General features: G+C 47.0%; 1 protein-coding gene across 48 annotated transcripts in view; it reads right to left on the reverse strand.

Moving 5' to 3' along the window:
- Window positions 1-13,141: 13,141 nt before the first annotated feature.
- Window positions 13,142-24,315, reverse strand: part of LOC127917740 (kelch-like protein 38) — a 15,757-nt gene continuing 4,583 nt past the window's right edge. The window contains exons 6-14 of one of the 48 annotated variants that reach the window (XM_052500801.1): window positions 24,169-24,291; window positions 23,258-24,022; window positions 22,574-22,679; window positions 17,586-21,229; window positions 16,881-17,120; window positions 16,689-16,784; window positions 15,313-15,408; window positions 14,140-14,331; window positions 13,142-14,054 (exon numbers count right to left, since the gene is read on the reverse strand). In XM_052500801.1, the coding sequence (XP_052356761.1) occupies window positions 20,940-21,229; window positions 22,574-22,679; window positions 23,258-24,022; window positions 24,169-24,291 (1,284 nt within the window). In that variant the 3' untranslated portion in view covers window positions 13,142-14,054; window positions 14,140-14,331; window positions 15,313-15,408; ... (1 more) ...; window positions 16,881-17,120; window positions 17,586-20,939. Of the gene's footprint in view, window positions 14,103-14,139; window positions 14,332-15,312; window positions 15,409-15,725; window positions 15,822-16,223; window positions 16,368-16,498; window positions 16,547-16,592; window positions 17,121-17,585; window positions 21,230-22,573; window positions 22,680-23,257; window positions 24,023-24,168; window positions 24,292-24,315 lie in introns of all 48 variants that reach the window. The other 47 variants (XM_052500799.1, XM_052500798.1, XM_052500797.1 and 44 more) reach the window with 47 other exon arrangements.

A 24,315-nucleotide genomic window follows, 5' to 3' on the forward strand; every position in this document is an offset into this window, starting at 1 on the left:
TATCCAATGGTTGAGCCAATGGCCTTGGGGCATCCAATGGTTGAGCCAATGGCCTTGGGGTATCCAATGGTTGAGCCAATGGCCTTGGGGTATCCAATGGTTGAGCCAATGGCCTTGGGGTATCCAATGGTTGAGCCAATGGCCTTGGAGTATCCAATGGTTGAGCCAATGGCCTTGGAGTATCCAATGGTTGAGCCAATGGCCTTGGGGTATCCAATGGTTGAGCCAATGGCCTTGGAGAATCCAATGGTTGAGCCAATGGCCTTGGAGTATCCAATGGTTGAGCCAATGGCAAGTTGAGGAAATGTAAGTATTTTCTTCCCAGGTATAATGCAAAGCATTATCGCTGGGATATGAGGTAACAACAGGGCCTGGCCTATGTTAAAAGTGTTTAACTGGAGTCTCAGAGCAGGAGTCTCAGTAGAACAGACTGGGTAACTGGAGTCTCAGTAGAACAGACTGGGTAACTGGAGTCTCAGTAGAACAGACTGGGTAACTGGAGTCTCAGTAGAACAGACTGGGTAACTGGAGTCTCAGTAGACCAGACTGGGTAACTGGAGTCTCAGTAGAACAGACTGGGTAACTGGAGTCTCAGTAGAACAGACTGGGTAACTGGAGTCTCAGTAGAACAGACTGGGTAACTGGAGTCTCAGAGCAGGTGTCTCAGTAGAACAGACTGGGTAACTGGAGTCTCAGTAGAACAGACTGGGTAACTGGAGTCTCAGTAGACCAGACTGGGTAACTGGAGTCTCTGTAGAACAGACTGGGTAACTGGAGTCTCAGTAGACCAGACTGGGTAACTGGAGTCTCTGTAGAACAGACTGGGTAACTGGAGTCTCAGTAGAACAGACTGGGTAACTGGAGTCTCAGTAGAACAGACTGGGTAACTGGAGTCTCAGTAGAACAGACTGGGTAACTGGAGTCTCAGTAGAACAGACTGGGTAACTGGAGTCTCAGTAGACCAGACTGGGTAACAGGAGTCTCAGTAGAACAGACTGGGTAACTGGAGTCTCAGTAGAACAGACTGGGTAACTGGAGTCTCAGTAGAACAGACTGGGTAACTGGAGTCTCAGTAGAACAGACTGGGTAACTGGAGTCTCAGTAGAACAGACTGGGTAACTGGAGTCTCAGTAGAACAGACTGGGTAACTGGAGTCTCAGTAGAACAGACTGGGTAACTGGAGTCTCAGTAGAACAGACTGGGTAACTGGAGTCTCAGTAGAACAGACTGGGTAACTGGAGTCTCAGTAGAACAGACTGGGTAACTGGAGTCTCAGTAGAACAGACTGGGTAACTGGAGTCTCAGTAGAACAGACTGGGTAACTGGAGTCTCAGTAGAACAGACTGGGTAACTGGAGTCTCAGTAGAACAGACTGGGTAACTGGAGTCTCAGTAGAACAGACTGGGTAACTGGAGTCTCAGTAGAACAGACTGAGTAACTGGAGTCTCAGTAGAACAGACTGGGTAACTGGAGTCTCAGTAGAACAGACTGGGTAACTGGAGTCTCAGTAGAACAGACTGGGTAACTGGAGTCTCAGTAGAACAGACTGAGTAACTGGAGTCTCAGTAGAACAGACTGGGTAACTGGAGTCTCAGTAGAACAGACTGGGTAACTGGAGTCTCAGTAGAACAGACTGGGTAACTGGAGTCTCAGTAGAACAGACTGGGTAACTGGAGTCTCAGTAGAACAGACTGGGTAACTGGAGTCTCAGTAGAACAGACTGGGTAACTGGAGTCTCAGTAGAACAGACTGGGTAACAGGAGTCTCAGTAGAACAGACTGAGTAACTGGAGTCTCAGTAGAACAGACTGGGTAACTGGAGTCTTAGTAGAACAGACTGGGTAACTGGAGTCTCAGTAGAACAGACTGGGTAACTGGAGTCTCAGTAGAACAGACTGGGTAACTGGAGTCTCAGTAGAACAGACTGGGTAACTGGAGTCTCAGATAGAACAGACTGGGTAACTGGAGTCTCAGTAGAACAGACTGGGTAACTGGAGTCTCAGTAGAACAGACTGGGTAACTGGAGTCTATGTAGAACAGACTGGATAACTGGAGTCTCAGTAGAACAGATGTGATATGACTGGATATGACAGGAGTCTCAGTAGAACAGACTGGGTAACTGGAGTCTCAGTAGAATAGACTGGGTAACTGGAGTCTCAGTAGAACAGACTGGGTAACTGGAGTCTCAGTAGAACAGACTGGGTAACTGGAGTCTCAGTAGAACAGACTGGGTAACTGGAGTCTCAGTAGAACAGACTGGGTAACTGGAGTCTCAGTAGAACAGACTGGGTAACTGGAGTCTCAGTAGAACAGACTGGGTAACTGGAGTCTCAGTAGAACAGACTGGGTAACTGAGTCTCAGTAGAACAGACTGAGTAACTGGAGTCTCAGTAGAACAGACTGGGTAACTGGAGTCTCAGTAGAACAGACTGGGTAACTGGAGTGATAGTAGAACAGACTGGAGTAACTGAGTCTCAGTAGAACAGACTGGGTAACTGGAGTCTAGTAGAACAGACTGGGTAACTGGAGTCTCAGTAGAACAGACTGGGTAACTGGAGTCTCAGTAGAACAGACTGACTGGTAACTGGATATGTCCTGTATATAACAGACTGGGTAACAGAGTCTCAGTAGAACAGACTATGATGTGAACTGAGTCATCAGTAAACCAGACTGGGTAATGATGAGTCTCAGATGAGAACAGATGGGTAAGATCTCAGTATATGGTAACTGGAGATCTCAGTAGAACAGATGGGTAACTGATGAGTCTCATATAGAACAGATGTAGACTGGGTAACTGGAGTCTCGATTTTGGATATGAGACCAGATAGGTGTCTCAGATAGAACAGACTGGGTATGATGAGTCTCAGTAGAACAGACTGCATATAACTGGATATGCTTAGTATGAACAGATGGGATGAACTGATGGATATGATATGAGATATGATTTTGATGAGTCCAGATGAGGTGTCTCAGTAGAACAGACTGGGTGAACTGGAGTCTGAGATATGATGTGACAGAGGAGACTGATATGATATCTGATAGATAGACAGATGAGATATGATATGAGACCAGACGATACCCGGAGACCAGATGAGACCAGAGGAGATATGATAGGAGTCTCAGATGAGAACAGATGATATGATAACAGATGATATGATGAGATGAGTGATATGAGTAAGACCAGATGATCTCATATGAGACAGATGTGATAGATGGAAACCAGATGAGAGCAGATGAGTAACTGGAGTCCAGATGAGACCAGAGGAGACTGATATGACTGAGGAGACCAGACAAGTATGAACAGACTGGGTAAAGGAGTCTCATAGGAGACAGATGAGGTAAGATGAGCCTCAGAGCAGACCAGATGAGCCTGATTGATATGATGTTATGATGTGATATGATATGATGTGATATGATATGATATTATGTGATATGATATGATATGATGTGATATGATATGATATGATATGATGTGATATGATGTGATATGATGTGATATGATATGATATGATATGATATGATATGATATGATGTGATATGATGATATGATATGATATGATGTGATATGATATGATATGATATGATGTGATATGATATGATATGATATGATATGATGTGATATGATATGATATGATATGATGTGATATGATATGATATGATATGATGATATGATGTGATATGATATGATATGATATGATATGATATGATATGATATGATATGATGTGATATGATATGATATGATGTGTTATGATATGATATGATGTGATATGATATGATATGATATGATATGATGTGATGTGATATGATAAGATATGATATGATATGATATGATATGATATGATATGATATGATGTGATATGATATGATATGATGATATGATATGATATGATATGATATTATGTGATATGATATGATTGTGATATGATGTGATATGATGTGATATGATATGATATGATATGATATGATATGATATGATGTGATATGATATGATGTGATATGATGTGATATGATATGATATGATATGATATGATATGATGTGATATGATATGATATGATATGATATGATGTGATATGATATGATATGATATGATATGATATGATATGATATGATATGATGTGATATGATATGATATGATATGATATGATATGATATGATGTGATATGATATGATGTGATATGATATGATATGATATGATATGATATGATATGATGTGATATGATATGATATGATATGATATGATATGATGTGATATGATATGATATGATATGATATGATATGATATGATATGATATGATGTGATATGATGATATGATATGATATGATATGATATGATATGATGTGATATGATGTGATATGATATGATATGATATGATATGATGTGATGTGATATGATAAGATATGATATGATGTGATATGATGTGATATGATATGATGTGATATGATGTGATATGATATGATATGATATGATGTGATATGATGTGATATGATATGATATGATATGATATGATATGATATGATATGATATGATATGATGTGATATGATATGATATGATATGATGTGATATGATGTGATATGATATGATATGATATGATATGATATGATATGATATGATATGATGTGATGTGATATGATATGATATGATGTGATATGATGTGATATGATGTGATATTATATTTTGTGCACACACAAATGCACACTTCCAGTCGGGATGCACACTCTGAAATGCTAACTATACATTCATAATGTTCTGTTTCTTTGTAACGTTGAGCAACGTGACAGTTGTTCTTCTCCCAAAATATCCCCCCCCCCCTGCAAAGTTACGCCCGGCACCAGATGCAACCAGAGCAGGGGCTTTCCTAGAGGTCCATGTGGATGACATTTCCCTTGTTGGAACAGGACAACATTACAGAAACACCAGACTGGTGTGGCGGGACCAAACACATCCAAACGTCCAATCATCACAGAATAATACAACATGTATATATTATTGGTTGGTAAGCAGGTCAGTTAGTAGAGCATGGCTCTTGCAATGTCAGGATAGTGGGTTGGATTCCCAGAGGGGCCACCCATACGTAAACAAAAGCATATATATCCTGATTGTTTAAAAAAATTATCAAACACTGATGAACAGAACTGTCTGATTCCTCTCTCTCTCTTTCTCTTTCTGTCTCTCTCTCTCTCTCTCTCTCTCTCTCTCTCTCTCTCTCTCTCTCTCTCTCTGTCTCTCTCTCTGTCTCTCTCTCTCTCCTCTCTCTCTCTCTCTCTCTCTCTCTCTCTCTCTCTCTCTCTCTCTCTCTCTGCTCTATCTCTATCTCTGTCTCTCTCTCTCTGTCTCTCTCTGCTCTCTTTCTCTCTGTCTCTCTCTCTGTCAGTGTTTGTGTTGTGGCAGACAGACAGCACCTGACCCTCTCTCTCAATTCAATTCAATTCAAGGGCTTTATTGGCATGGGAAACGTGTTAACATTGCCAAAGCAAGTGAGGTAGATAATATATAAAGTGAATATACAGCACCTGACCCTCTCTCTCTCTCTGTCTCTCTCTCTGTCAGTGTTTGTGTTGTGGCAGACAGACAGCACCTGACCCTCTCTCTCTCTCTCTCTCTCTCTCTCTCTCTCTCCTCTCTCTCTCTCTCTGTCTCTCTCTCTGTCTGTGTTTGTGTTGTGGCTGTCAGACAGCACCTGACCCCTCTCTCTCTCTCTCTCTCTCTCTCTCTCTCTCTCTCTCTCTCTCTCTCTCTCTCTCTCTCTCTCTCTCTCTCTCTCTCTCTCTCTCTCTGTCTGTCTCTCTGTCTGTGTTTGTGTTGTGGCAGACAGACAGCACCTGACTCTCTCTCTCTCTCTCTCTCTCTCTCTCTCTCTCTCTCTCTCTCTCTCTCTCTCTCTGCTCTCTTTCTCTCTGTCTGTCTTTCTGTCTGTGTTTGTGTTGTGGCAGACAGACAGCACCTGACCCTCCCGTCTCTCTCTCTCCTCTCCACCTGTTGCTGTCCCTCTTCAGTTGAATCAGTTTCATCATCTCTCAGGTGGTCTTGTGAAACTGTTCCTCCCTGTGGGCTCTGGGCTGTCACATCTGCCTGTCATGGAGCCAGTGTAGCAGCCGGCAGTCCACACGACTCACGTGGTGTAATGTTTCCTCCTCTCCTGTTTGTTTACTAAAATAACCCCAGATCATCTAGACTTTCCAGCACCCCTCCTGCCCCCCTCTCACCCCTCCATCCCTCCATCCTTCACTCGTCTATCCCCTCACCCCTCACCCTTTACCGGTTGGCACGGAACAATCTGGTTTTCAAAGAAATGTCAGTTGAGATCCGATAAGAACTACTACCTGCTGCGTATGTACTATACATGAATGGCGGGGTTGATTAACATTCACCTTATTCCGCCAGTCATGACGTTGGGCTGTCACGAGACTGTCATTTACTCAGCATAGACGGTTGGGCTGTCACGAGACTGTCATTTACTCAGCATAGACGTTGGGCTGTCACGAGACTGTCATTTACTCAGCATAGACGGTTGGGCTGTCACGAGACTGTCATTTACTCAGCATAGACGGTTGGGCTGTCACGAGACTGTCATTTACTCAGCATAGACGGTTGGGCTGTCACGAGACTGTCATTTACTCAGCATAGACGGTTGGGCTGTCACGAGACTGTCATTTACTCAGCATAGACGGTTGGGCTGTCACGAGACTGTCATTTACTCAGCATAGACGGTTGGGCTGTCACGAGACTGTCATTTACTCAGCATAGACGTTGGGCTGTCACGAGACTGTCATTTACTCAGCATAGACGGTTGGGCTGTCACGAGACTGTCATTTACTCAGCATAGACGTTGGGCTGTCACGAGACTGTCATTTACTCAGCATACACGTTGGGCTGTCACGAGACTGTCATTTACTCAGCATAGACGTTGGGCTGTCACGAGACTGTCATTTACTCAGCATAGACGGTTGGGCTGTCACGAGACTGTCATTTACTCAGCATAGACGTTGGGCTGTCACGAGACTGTCATTTACTCAGCATAGACGTTGGGCTGTCACGAGACTGTCATTTACTCAGCATAGACGGTTGGGCTGTCACGAGACTGTCATTTACTCAGCATAGACGTTGGGCTGTCACGAGACTGTCATTTACTCAGCATACACGTTGGGCTGTCACGAGACTGTCATTTACTCAGCATAGACGTTGGGCTGTCACGAGACTGTCATTTACTCAGCATAGACGGTTGGGCTGTCACGAGACTGTCATTTACTCAGCATAGACGGTTGGGCTGTCACGAGACTGTCATTTACTCAGCATAGACGGTTGGGCTGTCACGAGACTGTCATTTACTCAGCATAGACGGTTGGGCTGTCACGAGACTGTCATTTACTCAGCATAGACGTTGGGCTGTCACGAGACTGTCATTTACTCAGCATAGACGTTGGGCTGGGACGAGACTGTAATTTACTCAGCATAGACGGTTGGGCTGTCACGAGACTGTCATTTACTCAGCATAGACGGTTGGGCTGTCACGAGACTGTCATTTACTCAGCATAGACGGTTGGGCTGTCACGAGACTGTCATTTACTCAGCATAGACGGTTGGGCTGTCACGAGACTGTCATTTACTCAGCATAGACGGTTGGGCTGTCACGAGACTGACATTCACTCAGCACAGACGGTTGGGCTGTCACGAGACTGACATTTACTCAGCATAGACGGTTGGGCTGTCACGAGACTGTCATTTACTCAGCATAGACGGTTGGGCTGTCACGAGACTGTCATTTACTCAGCATAGACGGTTGGGCTGTCACGAGACTGTCATTTACTCAGCATAGACGGTTGGGCTGTCACGAGACTGTCATTTACTCAGCATAGACGGTTGGGCTGTCACGAGACTGTCATTTACTCAGCATAGAATGGGCTGTCACGAGACTGTCATTTACTCAGCATAGGCGGTTGGGCTGTCACGAGACTGTCATTTACTCAGCATAGCCGTTGGGCTGTCACGAGACTGACATTCACTCAGCACAGACGGTTGGGCTGTCACGAGACTGTCATTTACTCAGCATAGACGGTTGGGCTGTCACGAGACTGTCATTTACTCAGCATAGACGGTTGGGCTGTCACGAGACTGTCATTTACTCAGCATAGACGGTTGGGCTGTCACGAGACTGTCATTTACTCAGCATAGACGGTTGGGCTGTCACGAGACTGTCATTTACTCAGCATAGACGGTTGGGCTGTCACGAGACTGTCATTTACTCAGCATAGACGTTGGGCTGTCACGAGACTGTCATTTACTCAGCATACACGTTGGGCTGTCACGAGACTGTCATTTACTCAGCATAGACGTTGGGCTGTCACGAGACTGTCATTTACTCAGCATAGACGGTTGGGCTGTCACGAGACTGTCATTTACTCAGCATAGACGGTTGGGCTGTCACGAGACTGTCATTTACTCAGCATAGACGGTTGGGCTGTCACGAGACTGTCATTTACTCAGCATAGACGGTTGGGCTGTCACGAGACTGTCATTCACTCAGCACAGACGGTTGGGCTGTCACGAGACTGTCATTTACTCAGCATAGACGGTTGGGCTGTCACGAGACTGTCATTTACTCAGCATAGACGGTTGGGCTGTCACGAGACTGTCATTTACTCAGCATAGACGGTTGGGCTGTCACGAGACTGTCATTTACTCAGCATAGACGGTTGGGCTGTTGAGACTGTCATTTACTCAGCATAGACGTTGGGCTGTCACGAGACTGTCATTTACTCAGCATAGACGGTTGGGCTGTCACGAGACTGTCATTTACTCAGCATAGACGTTGGGTTGTCACGAGACTGTCATTTACTCAGCATACACGTTGGGCTGTCACGAGACTGTCATTTACTCAGCATAGACGTTGGGCTGTCACGAGACTGTCATTTACTCAGCATAGACGGTTGGGCTGTCACGAGACTGTCATTTACTCAGCATAGACGTTGGGCTGTCACGAGACTGTCATTTACTCAGCATAGACGTTGGGCTGTCACGAGACTGTCATTTACTCAGCATAGACGGTTGGGCTGTCACGAGACTGTCATTTACTCAGCATAGACGTTGGGCTGTCACGAGACTGTCATTTACTCAGCATACATGGGCTGTCACGAGACTGTCATTTACTCAGCATAGACGTTGGGCTGTCACGAGACTGTCATTTACTCAGCATAGACGGTTGGGCTGTCACGAGACTGTCATTTACTCAGCATAGACGGTTGGGCTGTCACGAGACTGTCATTTACTCAGCATAGACGGTTGGGCTGTCACGAGACTGTCATTTACTCAGCATAGACGGTTGGGCTGTCACGAGACTGTCATTTACTCAGCATAGACGTTGGGCTGTGGAGACTGTCATTTACTCAGCATAGATGTTGGGCTGGGACGAGACTTCATTTACTCAGCATAGACGGTTGGGCTGTCACGAGACTGTCATTTACTCAGCATAGACGGTTGGGCTGTCACGAGACTGTCATTTACTCAGCATAGACGGTTGGGCTGTCACGAGACTGTCATTTACTCAGCATAGACGGTTGGGCTGTCACGAGACTGTCATTTACTCAGCATAGACGTTGGGCTGTCACGAGACTGTCATTTACTCAGCATAGACGGTTGGGCTGTCACGAGACTGTCATTTACTCAGCATAGACGTTGGGCTGTCACGAGACTGTCATTTACTCAGCATAGCCGTTGGGCTGTCACGAGACTGACATTCACTCAGCACAGACGGTTGGGCTGTCACGAGACTGTCATTTACTCAGCATAGACGGTTGGGCTGTCACGAGACTGTCATTTACTCAGCATAGACGGTTGGGCTGTCACGAGACTGTCATTTACTCAGCATAGACGGTTGGGCTGTCACGAGACTGTCATTTACTCAGCATAGCCGTTGGGCTGTCACGAGACTGACATTCACTCAGCACAGACGGTTGGGCTGTCACGAGACTGTCATTTACTCAGCACAGACGGTTGGGCTGTCACGAGACTGTCATTTACTCAGCACAGACGGTTGGGCTGTCATGAGACTGTCATTTACTCAGCATAGACGGTTGGGCTGTCACGAGACTGTCATTTACTCAGCACAGACGGTTGGGCTGTCACGAGACTGTCATTTACTCAGCACAGACGGTTGGGCTGTCACGAGACTGTCATTTACTCAGCATAGATGGTTGGGCTGTCACGAGACTGTCATTTACTCAGCATAGACGGTTGGGCTGTCACGAGACTGACATTTACTCAGCACAGACGGTTGGGCTGTAACGAGACTGTCATTTACTCAGCACAGACGGTTGGGCTGTCACGAGATCATTTACTCAGCATAGACGGTTGGGCTGTCACGAGACTGTCATTGACTCAGCACAGACGGTTGGGCTGTCACGAGACTGTCATTTACTCAGCACAGACGGTTGGGCTGTCACGAGACTGTCATTGAGACTGAGACTCACAGTGAGACTGAGGCCTCACAGTGAGATGGAGACCACACAGTCAGACTAAGATCTTACATTGAGACTGAGACCTCACAGTGAGACTGAGACCTCACAATGGGACTGAGACCTCACATTGAGACTGAGACCTCACAGTGAGATGGAGACCACACAGTCAGACTAAGATCTTACATTGAGACTGAGACCTCACAGTGAGACTGAGACCTCACAGTGAGACTGAGACCTCACAGTGAGACTGAGGCCTCACAGTGAGATGGAGACCACACAGTCAGACTAAGATCTTACATTGAGACTGAGACCTCACAGTGAGACTGAGACCTCACAGTGAGACTGAGACCTCACAGTGAGACTGAGACCTCACAGTGAGACTGAGACCTCACATTGAGACTGAGACATCACAGTGAGACTGAGTCATTGAGACTGAGACCTCACAGTTCAGACTGAGACATCTCAGTGAGACTGAGACCTCACAGTGAGACTGAGACCTCACATTGAGACTGAGACCTCACAGTGAGACTGAGACATCACAGTGAGACTGAGACCTCACAGTGAGACTGAGACCTCACAGTGAGACTGAGACCTCACAGTGGGACTGAGACCTCACATTGAGACTGAGACCTCACAGTGAGACTGAGGCCTCACAGTGAGATGGAGACCACACAGTCAGACTAAGATCTTACATTGAGACTGAGACCTCACAGTGAGACTGAGACCTCACAGTGAGACTGAGACCTCACAGTGAGACTGAGACCTCACAGTGAGACTGAGACCTCACATTGAGACTGAGACATCACAGTGAGACTGAGACTTCACAGTGAGACTGAGACCTCACATTGAGACTGAGACCTCACAGTCAGACTGAGACATCTCAGTGAGACTGAGACATCACAGTGAGACTGAGACCTCACAGTGAGACTGAGACCTCACATTGAGACTGAGACCTCACAGTGAGACTGAGACATCACAGTGAGACTGAGACCTCACAGTGAGACTGAGACCTCACAGTGAGACTGAGACCTCACAGTGGGACTGAGACCTCACAGTGAGACTGAGACCTCACAGTGGGACTGAGACCTCACAGTGAGACTGAGACCTCACATTGAGACGGAGACCTCACAGTGAGACTGAGACCTCACAGTGAGACTGAGACCTCACAGTGGGACTGAGACCTCACAGTGAGACTGAGACCTCACAGTGAGACTGAGACCTCACAGTGAGACTGAGACCTCACATTGAGACTGAGACCTCACAGTGAGACTGAGGCCTCACAGTGAGATGGAGACCACACAGTCAGACTAAGATCTTACATTGAGACTGAGACCTCACAGTGAGACTGAGACCTCACAGTGAGACTGAGACCTCACAGTGAGACTGAGGCCTCACAGTGAGATGGAGACCACACAGTCAGACTAAGATCTTACATTGAGACTGAGACCTCACAGTGAGACTGAGACCTCACAGTGAGACTGAGACCTCACAGTGAGACTGAGGCCTCACAGTGAGATGGAGACACAGTCAGACTAAGATCTTACATTGAGACTGAGACCTCACAGTGAGACTGAGACCTCACAGTGAGACTGAGACCTCACAGTGAGACTGAGACATCACAGTGAGACTGAGACTTCACAGTGAGACTGAGACCTAACATTGAGACTGAGACATCACAGAGGGACTGAGACCTCACATTGAGACTGAGACATCACAGAGGGACTGAGACCTCACAGTGAGACTGAGACCTCACAGTGAGACTGAGGCCTCACAGTGAGATGGAGACCACACAGTCAGACTAAGATCTTACATTGAGACTGAGACCTCACAGTGAGACTGAGACCTCACAGTGAGACTGAGACCTCACAGTGAGACTGAGACCTCACATTGAGACTGAGACATCACAGTGAGACTGAGACTTCACAGTGAGACTGAGACCTCACAGTGAGACTGAGACCTCACAGTGAGATGGAGACAGTGAGACTTACATTGAGACTGAGACCTCACAGTGAGACTGAGACCTCACAGTGAGACTGAGACCTCACAGTGAGACTGAGACCTCACAATGAGACTGAGACCTCACATTGAGACTGAGACATCACAGTGAGACTGAGACTTCACAGTGAGACTGAGACCTAACATTGAGACTGAGACATCACAGAGGGACTGAGACCTCACATTGAGACTGAGACATCACAGAGGGACTGAGACCTCACAGTGGGACTGAGACCTCACAGTGAGACTGAGGCCTCACAGTGAGATGGAGACCACACAGTGACTAAGATCTTACATTGAGACTGAGACCTCACAGTGAGACTGAGACCTCACAGTGAGACTGAGGACAGTGAGATGGAGACCACACAGTCAGACTAAGATCTTACATTGAGACTGAGACCTCACAGTGAGACTGAGACCTCACAGTGAGACTGAGACCCTCACAGTGGGACTGAGACCTCACAGTGGGACTGAGACCACACAGTGGGACTGAGACCTCACAGTGGGACTGAGACCTCACAGTGAGACTGAGACCTCACAGTGAGACTGAGACCTCACAGTGAGACTGAGACCTCACAGTGGGACTGAGACATCACAGAGGGACTGAGACTTCACAGTGAGACGGAGACCTCTTTATAGAGAGAGGAGTACCGAAGAATTTTAAACTAAATTGACTGTCACAGTCATTGTGATAACATTTTATATATTTTTTTATTAATAAACAACATTACAAAAACAAACAAGAATATTAATATCACTCCAAATTTAAATAAAAAAATACTTATATGAGGCGATAGATCTGTCGGCAAACCATTTGTACGATGTCACCACATATAGTGTGGAAGAAACGAAGAAGAAACGCATAAAACAGACTGAACCCTCTCACTCTTCAAATATAACTATGACGGCATTCTTACAATGTGCATATGGTATTGTTAAACTTTATGTCCTTTCACTTGGTTATAAACCCTCACTGAAATATGACTAGTTCCATCCACGTCGCCTCAGGGGAACGCTATTTATAAACATACACGGAGCGGACAAAACATTAAGAACACCTGCTCTTTCCGTAGACATAGACTGACCAGGTGAATCCAGGTGGAAGCTATGATCCCTTATTGATGTCACTTGTTAAATCCACATTAAATCAGTGTAGATGAAGGGGAAAAGACAGGGTAAAGAAGGATTTAAGCCTGGAGACAAGTGAGACATGGATTGTGTATCTGTGCCATTCAGAGGGTGAACGGGCAAGACAGAAGATTTAAGAGCGAGGTTTGGTAGTAGATGCCAGACGCACCAGTTTGTGTCAAGAACTGCAAAGCTGCTGGGTTTTTCACGCTCAACAGTTTCCTGTGTGTATCAAGAACGGTCCACCACCCAATCGGTGGGAAGCATTGGAGTCGACATGGTCCACCACCCAATCGGTGGGAAGCATTGGAGTCAACATGGTCCACCACCCAATCGGTGAGAAGCATTGGAGTCAACATGGTCCACCACCCAATCGGTGAGAAGCATTGGAGTCAACATGGGCCAACATCCCTGTGGAACTTTCAACACCTTGTAGAGTCAACATGGACCAACATCCCTGTGGAACGCTTTAGACACCTTGTAGAGTCAACATGGGCCAGCATCCCTGTGGAACGCTTTCAACACCTTGTAGAGTCAACATGGACCAACATCCCTCAGACACCTTGTAGAGTCAACATGGGCCAGCATCCCTTTGGAACACTTTCAACACCTTGTAGAGTCAACATGGGCCAGCATCCCTGTGGAACGCTTTCAACACCTTGTAGAGTCAACATGGACCAACATCCCTGTGGAACGCTTTAGACACCTTGTAGAGTCAACAAGGACCAGCATCCCTGTGGAACGCTTTCAACACCTTGTAGAGTTGACCAACATCCCTGTGGAAGTGTTCAACACCTTGTAGAGTCCATGGGCCAGCATCCCTGTGGAACGTTTTCAACACCTAGAGTTGGACCAGCATCCCTGTGGAACCTTGTAGAGTCAACATGGGCCAGCATCCCTGTGGAACGCTTTCAACACCTTGTAGAGTCAACATGGGCCAGCATCCCTGTGGAACGCTTCAACACCTTGTAGAGTCAACATGGGCCAGCATCCCTGTGGAACGCTTTAGACACCTTGTAGAGTCAACATGGGCCAGCATCCCTGTGGAACTTTAGACACCTTGTAGAGTCAACATGGGCCAGCATTTCAACACCTTGTAGAGTCAACATGGACCAACATCCCTGTGGAACGCTCAACACCTTGTAGAGTCAACATGGACCAACATCCCTGTGGAACGCTTTAGACACCTTGTAGAGTCAACATGGACCAGCATCACCTTGTGAGAACAACATTTGGAACGCTTTCAACACCTTGTAGAGTCAACATGGGCCAGCATCCCATCCCTTGTAGAGTCAACAACCAGCATCCTGGAACACTTAAGACACCTTGTAGAGTCAACATGGGCCAGCATCCCTGTGGAACGCTTTCAACACCTTGTAGAGTCAACATGGGCCAGCATCCCTGTGGAATCAACACCTTGTAGAGTCAACATGGGCCAGCATCCCTGTGGAACGCAGACACCTTGTAGAGTCAACATGGGCCAGCATCCCTGTGGAACGCTTTAGACACCTTGTAGAGTCAACATGGGCCAGCATCCCTGTGAACGCTTTCAAACTTGTAGAGTCAACTGGACCAACATCCCTGTGGAACACCTTTAGAGTCAACATGGACCAACATCCCTGTGGAACGCAGACATGGGCCAGCATCCCTGTGGAACGTTTTTTCAACACCTTGTAGAGTCAACATGGACCAACATGGACCATGGGCCAGCATCCCTGTGGAACGCTTTCAACACCTTGTAGAGTCAACATGGACCAGCATCCCTGTGGAACACTTAAGACACCTTGTAGAGTCAACATGGGCCAGCATCCCTGTGGAACGCTTTCAACACCTTGTAGAGTCAACATGGGCCAGCATCCCTGTGGAATTTCAACACCTTGTAGAGTCAACATGGGCCAGCATCCCTGTGGAATCACCTTGTAGAGTCAAATGGGCCAGCATCCCTTGGAACGCAGACACCTTGTAGAGTTGCATCCCAGAACGTCAACATGGTCAACATGGGCCAGCATCCTGTGGGAACGCTTTCAACACCTTGTAGAGTCAACATGGGCCAGCATCCCTGTGGAAAGACACCTTGTAGAGTCAACATGGGCCAGCATCCCTGTGGAACGCTTTCAGACACCTTGTAGAGTCACCAACATGGGACACCTTGTAGAGTCAACATGGGCCAGCATCCCTGTGGAACACTTTCAACACCTTGTAGAGTCAACATGGGCCAGCATCCCTGTGGAACGCTTTCAACACCTTGTAGAGTCAACATGGACCAACATCCCTGTGGAACGCTTTAGACACTTTGTAGAGTCAACAAGGACCAGCATCCCTGTGGAACGCTTTCAACACCACCAACTTGTGGAACGTCAACACTTGTAGAGTCAACATGGGCCAGCATCCCTGTGGAACGCTTTCAACACCTTGTAGAGTCAACATGGACCAGGGAACACTTAAGACAGCCAGCATCCCTGTGGAACGCTTTCAACACCTTGTAGAGTCAACATGGGCCAGCATCCCTGTGGAACGCTTTCAACACCTTGTAGAGTCAACATGGGCCAGCATCACCTTGTAGAGTGGGCCAGCATCCCTGTGGAACGCTTTAGACACCTTGTAGAGTCAACATGGGCCAGCATCCCTGTGGAACGCTTTCAACACCTTGTAGAGTCAACATGGACCAACATCCCTGTGGAACGCTTTCAACACCTTGTAGAGTCAACATGGACCAACATCCCTGTGGAACGCTTTAGACACCTTGTAGAGTCAACATGGGCCAGCATCCCTGTGGAACGCTTTCAACACCTTGTAGAGTCAACATGGACCAACATCCCTGTGGAACGCTTCAACACCTTGTAGAGTCAACATGGGCCAGCATCCCACGCTTTCAACACCTTGTAGAGTCAACAACCAGCATTGTGGAACACTTAAGACACCTTGTAGAGTCAACATGGGCCAGCATCCCTGTGGAACGCTTTCAACACCTTGTAGAGTCAACATGGGCCAGCATCCCTGTGGAACGTTCAACACCTTGTAGAGTCAACATGGGCCAGCATCCCTGTGGAACGCTTTAGACACCTTGTAGAGTCAACATGGGCCAGCATCCCTGTGGAACGCTTTAGACACCTTGTAGAGTCAACATGGGCCAGCATCCCTGTGGAACGCTTTCAACACCTTGTAGAGTCAACATGGGCCAGCATCCCTGTGGAACGCTTTCAACACCTTGTAGAGTCAACATGGGCCAGCATCCCTGTGGAACGCTTTAGACACCTTGTAGAGTCAACATGGGCCAGCATCCCTGTGGAACGCTTTAGACACCTTGTAGAGTCAACATGGGCCAGCATCCCTGTGGAACGCTTTCAACACCTTGTAGAGTCAACATGGGCCAGCATCCCTGTGGAACGCTTTCAACACCTTGTAGAGTCAACATGGACCAGCATCCCTGTGGAACGCTTTCAACACCTTGTAGAGTCAACATGGGCCAGCATCCCTGTGGAACGCTTTAGACACCTTGTAGAGTCAACATGGGCCAGCATCCCTGTGGAACGCTTTCAACACCTTGTAGAGTCAACATGGGCCAGCAGTCAACATAGAGGGCCAGCATCCCTGTGGAACGCTTTAGACACCTTGTAGAGTCAACATGGGCCAGCATCCCTGTGGAACGCACAGACACCTTGTAGAGTCAACATGGGCCAGCATCCCTGTGGAACGCTTTCAACACCTTGTAGAGTCAACATGGCCAGCATCCCTGTGGAACGCAACACCTGTAGAGTCAACATGGACCAGCTTGGAACGCAGTTCAACACCTTGTAGAGTCAACATGGGCCAGCATCCCTGTGGAACGCTTCAGACACCTTGTTCAACATGGGCCAGCATCCCTGTGGAACGCTCTTCAACACCTTGTAGAGTTAACATGGGACCAGCATGGGCTCAGTTCAACACCTTGTAGAGTCAACATGGGCCAGCATCCCTGTGGAACGCTTTAGACACCTTGTAGAGTCAACACCATCCCTGTAACGTCACCTTGTAGAGTCAACATGGGCCAGCATCCCTGTGGAACGCTTTCAACACCTTGTAGAGTCAACATGGGCCAGCATCCCTGTGGAACGCTTTCAACACCTTGTAGAGTCAACATGGACCAGCATCCCTGTGGAACGCTTTCAACACCTTGTAGAGTCCATGTTCTGACGAAACTCTTAATGTTTTGTACGCTCATCATAGTGTTCCTAATGTTTTGAATGCTCAGTACAAAGAATTCCTAATGTTTTGTACACTCAGTATAAAGTGTTCCTAATGTTTTGTACACTCAGTATAAAGTGTTCCTAATGTTTTGCACGCTCAGTATAGAGTGTTCCTAATGTTTTGTACGCTCAGTATAAAGTGTTCCTAATGTTTTGTACGCTCAGTATAAAGTGTTCCTAATGTTTTGTACGCTCAGTATAAGTGTTCCTAATGTTTTGTACGCTAAGTATAAAGTGTTCCTAATGTTTTGTACGCTCAGTATAAAGTGTTCCTAATGTTTTGTACGCTAAGTATAAAGTGTTCCTAATGTTTTGTACGCTCAGTATAAAGTGTTCCTAATGTTTTGTACGCTCAGTATAAAGTGTTCCTAATGTTTTGTACGCTAAGTATAAAGTGTTCCTAATGTTTTGTACGCTCAGTATAAAGTGTTCCTAATGTTTTGTACACTCAGTATAAAGTGTTCCTAATGTTTTGTACACTCAGTATACAGTGTTCTCAAACAACAGTCACTGAATCATGTTGGCACACGACCCTGGGTTTGTGATGATGCTCAGTAACACAGGGAAAGTCTTGGCTGGCTCCATTCATCTCAGAACCCAGAACCAAATCTTGCGTGTGTTGGCTAGCTACAGTCTTGTTACCAGAGACGACTGTCTCACATCATGTTTGGCCTACCGTAGGGTTTGTTATTGTGCAGTGATGAGTAGTGACTGGAGTTTTACCTCGAAGATGTGCCCAGAGAAAACTCTGGACCCTACCCACTGGGGACAGACATCAGTTCAAACATCTAGTTTTGATTTGGTTTCAGATTAAATCAACGTGAATTCAACGTGAAATCAACATTTCTCCATATCGTTGGATTTATGCTAAAAAGTTGTGTGAAAACAGAACCAGTTTTCCACGTTGATTCAACGTTATCAAGATATAATTTATTTTGGGGTTGAAATGACGTAGAAACAATACTGTTGCAACCAGTTTTTTCCCAGTGGGTAGTAATGTCATCCGGTCTGTTGGTAACGTGTGTTTGGACTGGTGACTAAACAGTTGGTCATCATGTCGTGTCGTCTTCATATAGTCTACAGGACTTGTATAAACTCATAGCCTTCAGTTCCACACAACAATTAACTGCCCAGGGCTTCAGTTCCACATAACAATTAACTGCCCAGGGCTTCAGTTCCACACAACAATTAACTGCCCAGGGCTTCAGTTCCACACAACAATTAACTGCCCAGGGCTTCAGTTCCACACAACAATTAACTGCCCAGGGCTTCAGTTCCACACAACAATTAACTGCCCAGGGCTTCAGTTCCACACAACAATTAACTGCCCAGGGCTTCAGTTCCACACAACAATTAACTGCCCAGGGCTTCAGTTCCACACAACAATTAACTGCCCAGGGCTTCAGTTCCACATAACAATTAACTGCCCAGGGCTTCAGTTCCACACAACAATTAACTGCCCAGGGCTTCAGTTCCACATAACAATTAACTGCCCAGGGCTTCAGTTCCACATAACAATTAACTGCCCAGGGCTTCAGTTCCACACAACAATTAACTGCCCAGGGCTTCAGTTCCACATAACAATTAACTGCCCAGGGCTTCAGTTCCACATAACAATTAACTGCCCAGGGCTTCAGTTCCACATAACAATTAACTGCCCAGGGCTTCAGTTCCACATAACAATTAACTGCCCAGGGCTTCAGTTCCACAAAACAATTAACTGCCCAGGGCTTCATTTCCACATAACAATTAACTGCCCAGGGCTTCAGTTCCACACAACAATTAACTTCCCAGGGCTTCAGTTCCACACAACAATTAACTGCCCAGGGCTTCAGTTCCACACAACAATTAACTGCCCAGGGCTTCAGTTCCACATAACAATTAACTGCCCAGGGCTTCAGTTCCACATAACAATTAACTGCCCAGGGCTTCAGTTCCACATAACAATTAACTGCCCAGGGCTTCAGTTCCACAAAACAATTAACTGCCCAGGGCTTCATTTCCACATAACAATTAACTGCCCAGGGCTTCAGTTCCACACAACAATTAACTGCCCAGGGCTTCAGTTCCACACAACAATTAACTGCCCAGGGCTTCAGTTCCACATAACAATTAACTGCCCAGGGCTTCAGTTCCACACAACAATTAACTGCCCAGGGCTTCAGTTCCACATAACAATTAACTGCCCAGGGCTTCAGTTCCACACAACAATTAACTGCCCAGGGCTTCAGTTCCACACAACAATTAACTGCCCAGGGCTTCAGTTCCACACAACAATTAACTGCCCAGGGCTTCAGTTCCACACAACAATTAACTGCCCAGGGCTTCAGTTCCACATAACAATTAACTGCCCAGGGCTTCAGTTCCACACAACAATTAACTGCCCAGGGCTTCAGTTCCACACAACAATTAACTGCCCAGGGCTTCAGTTCCACACAACAATTAACTGCCCAGGGCTTCAGTTCCACACAACAATTAACTGCCCAGGGCTTCAGTTCCACACAACAATTAACTGCCCAGGGCTTCAGTTCCACACAACAATTAACTGCCCAGGGCTTCAGTTCCACATAACAATTAACTGCCCAGGGCTTCAGTTCCACACAACAATTAACTGCCCAGGGCTTCAGTTCCACACAACAATTAACTGCCCAGGGCTTCAGTTTCACACGATAAAATCTATAAAAACATAAAAATATCTCATTTGATTTAAGATTCGCTACTGGGGAAAGTGTCACCCAGTGAGGGAATTTGCGGGACAGGAAATGACATCAGAGATGTTCTTTGCAACATCTGTGTCGGTCAGCGTCACATCCGAGCAGCAACATATGCATAGACAGTATTGCCCTACCATGCAAAAAAGCAATAACTGCTCATTTGGTCCAAAATGAGTTCATGTCAATTTTTTGCTTCATTAAATACATTATTAATCATGTGGACAAGTATCCTGCCTCGGTTGTATTGTGTTCAGGAGAAAATGGGGGGTCATGTTAGCCAGTAACTGCATGAAGATACTGTGACACCAAGGTAAATAAAAGCCATTTTTCTCAGTTCCACGCTATGAGCAGTTAATGTCTTTTTGCTTGGTCGGGCAGAGTATCATCTGAAGGGGGTGGACACACACATCCACAACACACACTCAGGGAGGCTTGGATTTGTTGGAGACACACACCAGGGACAGAGAACCGTGGTCAAACAGCCTGTACGGCAACGTCCCCTTCGTCGTCCACGCGTCAGTCTTCGGGTCGTAGCACTCGAAGCTGTCGGAGTCCTCTATGACGTCGTGTCCGTTGATGAAGCGTCCTCCGGTCACGTACAGTTTGTCGTCGAGCACCGCGACGGCGTGATGCATCCTCCTCTGCTTCAGGTTCTCACACTTCGTAAAGCGGTTGGCTTTGGTGTCGTACGCGATCATTCTTCTGGTGTAGCCTGTAAAAAAGGACATTTAGGACAGTTAGGGGACAGTTAGGGGACAGTTAGGGGGGGGACAGTTAGGGAACAGTTAGGGGACAGTTAGGGGACAGTTAGGGACAGTTAGGGGGACAGTTAGGGGGACAGTTAGGGGACAGTTGGGGACAGTTAGGGGGACAGTTAGGGGGACAGTTAGGGGGACAGTTAGGGGACAGTTAGGGGGGGACAGGGGGGCACAGTTAGGGGACAGTTAGGGGACAGTTAGGGGAGTTAGGGGACAGGAGGGACAGTAGGGGGACAGTTAGGGGACAGTTAGGGGGACAGTTGGGGACGTTAGGGGGGTTAGGGGACAGTTAGGGGGACAGTTAGGGGACAGTTAGGGGACAGTTAGGGGGGACAGTTAGGGGGACAGTTAGGGGGACAGTTAGGGGGACAGTTAGGGGACAGTTAGGGGACGTTGGGGACAGTTAGGGGGACAGTTAGGGGGACAGTTAGGGGACAGTTGGGGACAGTTAGGGGGACGTTAGGGGACAGTTAGGGGACAGTTAGAGGGGGACAGTTAGGGGACAGTTAGGGGGGACAGTTAGGGGACAGTTAGGGGGGACAGTTAGGGACAGTTAGGGGACAGTTAGGGGGAAAGTTGTAGGGGACAGTTTGGACAAAAGACAGAAGAGGGGACAGTTAGGGGGGGACAGTTAGGGGATCAGTTAGGGGACAAAGTCCAGTTAGGGGAAGTTAGACCAACAGTTAGGGGACAGTTAGGGGACAGTTAGGGGAAGTTAAACATTAGATTGTAGGGGACAGTTAGGGGACAGTTAGGGGACAGTTTCAGTTAGGGGGGACAAAGACAGTTAGGGGACAGGGACTAGGGGACAGTTACCTCCGATAATGTTAGGGGGATCTTAGGGGGACAGTTAGGGGACAGTTAGGGGACAGGACCCAGTTAGGGGGACAGTTAGGGGGACAGTTAGGGGACAGTTAGGGGACAGTTAGGGGGACAGTTAGGGGACAGTTAGGGGACAGTTAGGGGACACGTTAGGGGACAGTGCCAACGTTGTGATACAGTTGGGGACAGTTAGGGGGACAGTTAGGGACAGTTAGGGGGACAGTTAGGGGACAGTTAGGGGACAGTTAGGGACAGTTAGGGACAGTTAGGGGGACAGTTAGGGGACAGTTAGGGGGGACAGTTAGGGGGACAGTTAGGGGACAGTTAGGGAAGGAGCTACTGATAAAGTTGTCTTGACAGAAGAGATATCGAAGATCTCAAAGTCCTAAGTAGACCAAATAAAGTTGTATTTAATTGAAACATTAGATTGTCCTTTTTTCCCCCTGACTAAAGCCACAGACCCAGTCTTCACCTACCTCCGATAATGTAGATCTTGTCATCGAGGACAGCTGCTGGTGCAGAAACGTTCTTCACTGTCCTGGTCTCCATCATAGACCACATATTCCTGCCAATGTGATACACCTGGAGAAAGAGGATGGGTTTAGAAGAGTTTAGTGGTTCTGTGCAGATTTGTCCCCCCCAAAAAAGTTTCAAGGATTAACAGCAAACTCCAAGATTTCAAACCTTCAGTAATAAACACCCCGAGACATCAAATTTTCAGTAATTAAACACCCAAGACTTCAAATCTTCAGTAATTCAACACTTCAAGGCTTCAGTAATTAAACACCCGAGACTTCAAATCTTCAGTAATAAACACCCCAAGACTTCAAGTCTTCAGTAATTCAACACCCGAGACTTCAAATCTTCAGTAATTAAACACCCCAAGACTTCAAATCTTCAGTAATTAAACACCCCAAGACTTCAAATCTTCAGTAATTCAACACCCGAGACTTCAAATCTTCAGTAATTCAACACCCCGAGACTTCAAGTCTTCAGTAATTCAACACCAAGACTTCAAATCTTCAGTAATTAAATCTTCAGTAATTCAACACCCGAGCCTTCAAATCTTCAGTAATTAAATCTTCAGTATTTCAACTTCGACTTCAAGACTTCAAGTTCACCACACAACAGCAACCTCAACAGAAGGACATTCTGCCTACCTGTATCATCCTGACAGGGTTCTGCATCGCGTCTTCTCCCCCGAACATGTAGATTCTTTGATCGTTAGCGGCAACCGCCGGGTGTAGCACAGCCGTCGGCATGGGAACCATAGCCTCCCATTGGTTGAACATACTATTGTACCTTTGCACCGTGTCGCACACCTGCTTCTCCGGCCCCAGGCCCCCCAGGACGAAGATAAAGTGCAGGTAGGAGACAGACTGGTGGGCGAAGCGAGGCTGGATCATGGGCTCAGTCGTCCTCCACTGGTTGGTCTTCAGAGACAACGTATAGACAGTGGTGCTAACCACTCTGTGCTTGGTGTTCATGGTGAGGCCTCCCAGGACATACAGGATACTGTGGATACAGACATAGGAGGCCTTATAGAGTCGCAAGGGCAGCTTGGCCAGCCACTGCCAGCGCTGAGTCCTCTCGTCGAACAGGAGTGCTTCGCGGGACGTCTGTTCGTTGTTCTTGCGGCCGCCAACTAGAACCAGGGTCTCCCGGCAGGTGAAACGCCGCGGGGTCACCCACAGGGGCTTGAGGTCCGACCCACACTTAGTAGTGATGGAGAACATGAGGCGTCGGACGGACTCGATGACCTCGGTGCACAGGGTGGAGGACTGGACGAGGGGGTCGCTGGCGATGAACTGGAACAGGTAGGTGGGGTGGATGTAGCGCAGACGCACCTTCCTGAAGAGGTCGGAGATGGCGCCGCGCCGGGAGAACGGGTCGTGGTGGATCCACGCCAGTAACGTCTCGAACACCTGTTTTAAAAAAAAAATAAAAAAGCTGTTTTAATTTCAACGCTTAGATCTTAAACATCCATTGATAGTTTTAACTGTTGCTTTAAGTGGCCATTGGTGTTGATTGGGTGTTTATTTTTAGGGATTTGCATAAAGTATTACCTTACCTGCTCCTCCTCAGCACAGAGCCAGTCATCCTCCAGGTAACCCATCAGCTCAGGTAAGGAGAGCTCACACAGGTCCTCAGAGGTAGAGACGTCAGAGAAGCTCTGTACTGCCATCTCCCTGGCCTGGAATCAGTCAATGAATGAATG

Source organism: Oncorhynchus keta, unplaced genomic scaffold (genome assembly GCF_023373465.1).
Source record: "Oncorhynchus keta strain PuntledgeMale-10-30-2019 unplaced genomic scaffold, Oket_V2 Un_contig_1190_pilon_pilon, whole genome shotgun sequence".
In the NCBI taxonomy this organism is placed as follows: Eukaryota; Metazoa; Chordata; class Actinopteri; order Salmoniformes; family Salmonidae; genus Oncorhynchus; species Oncorhynchus keta.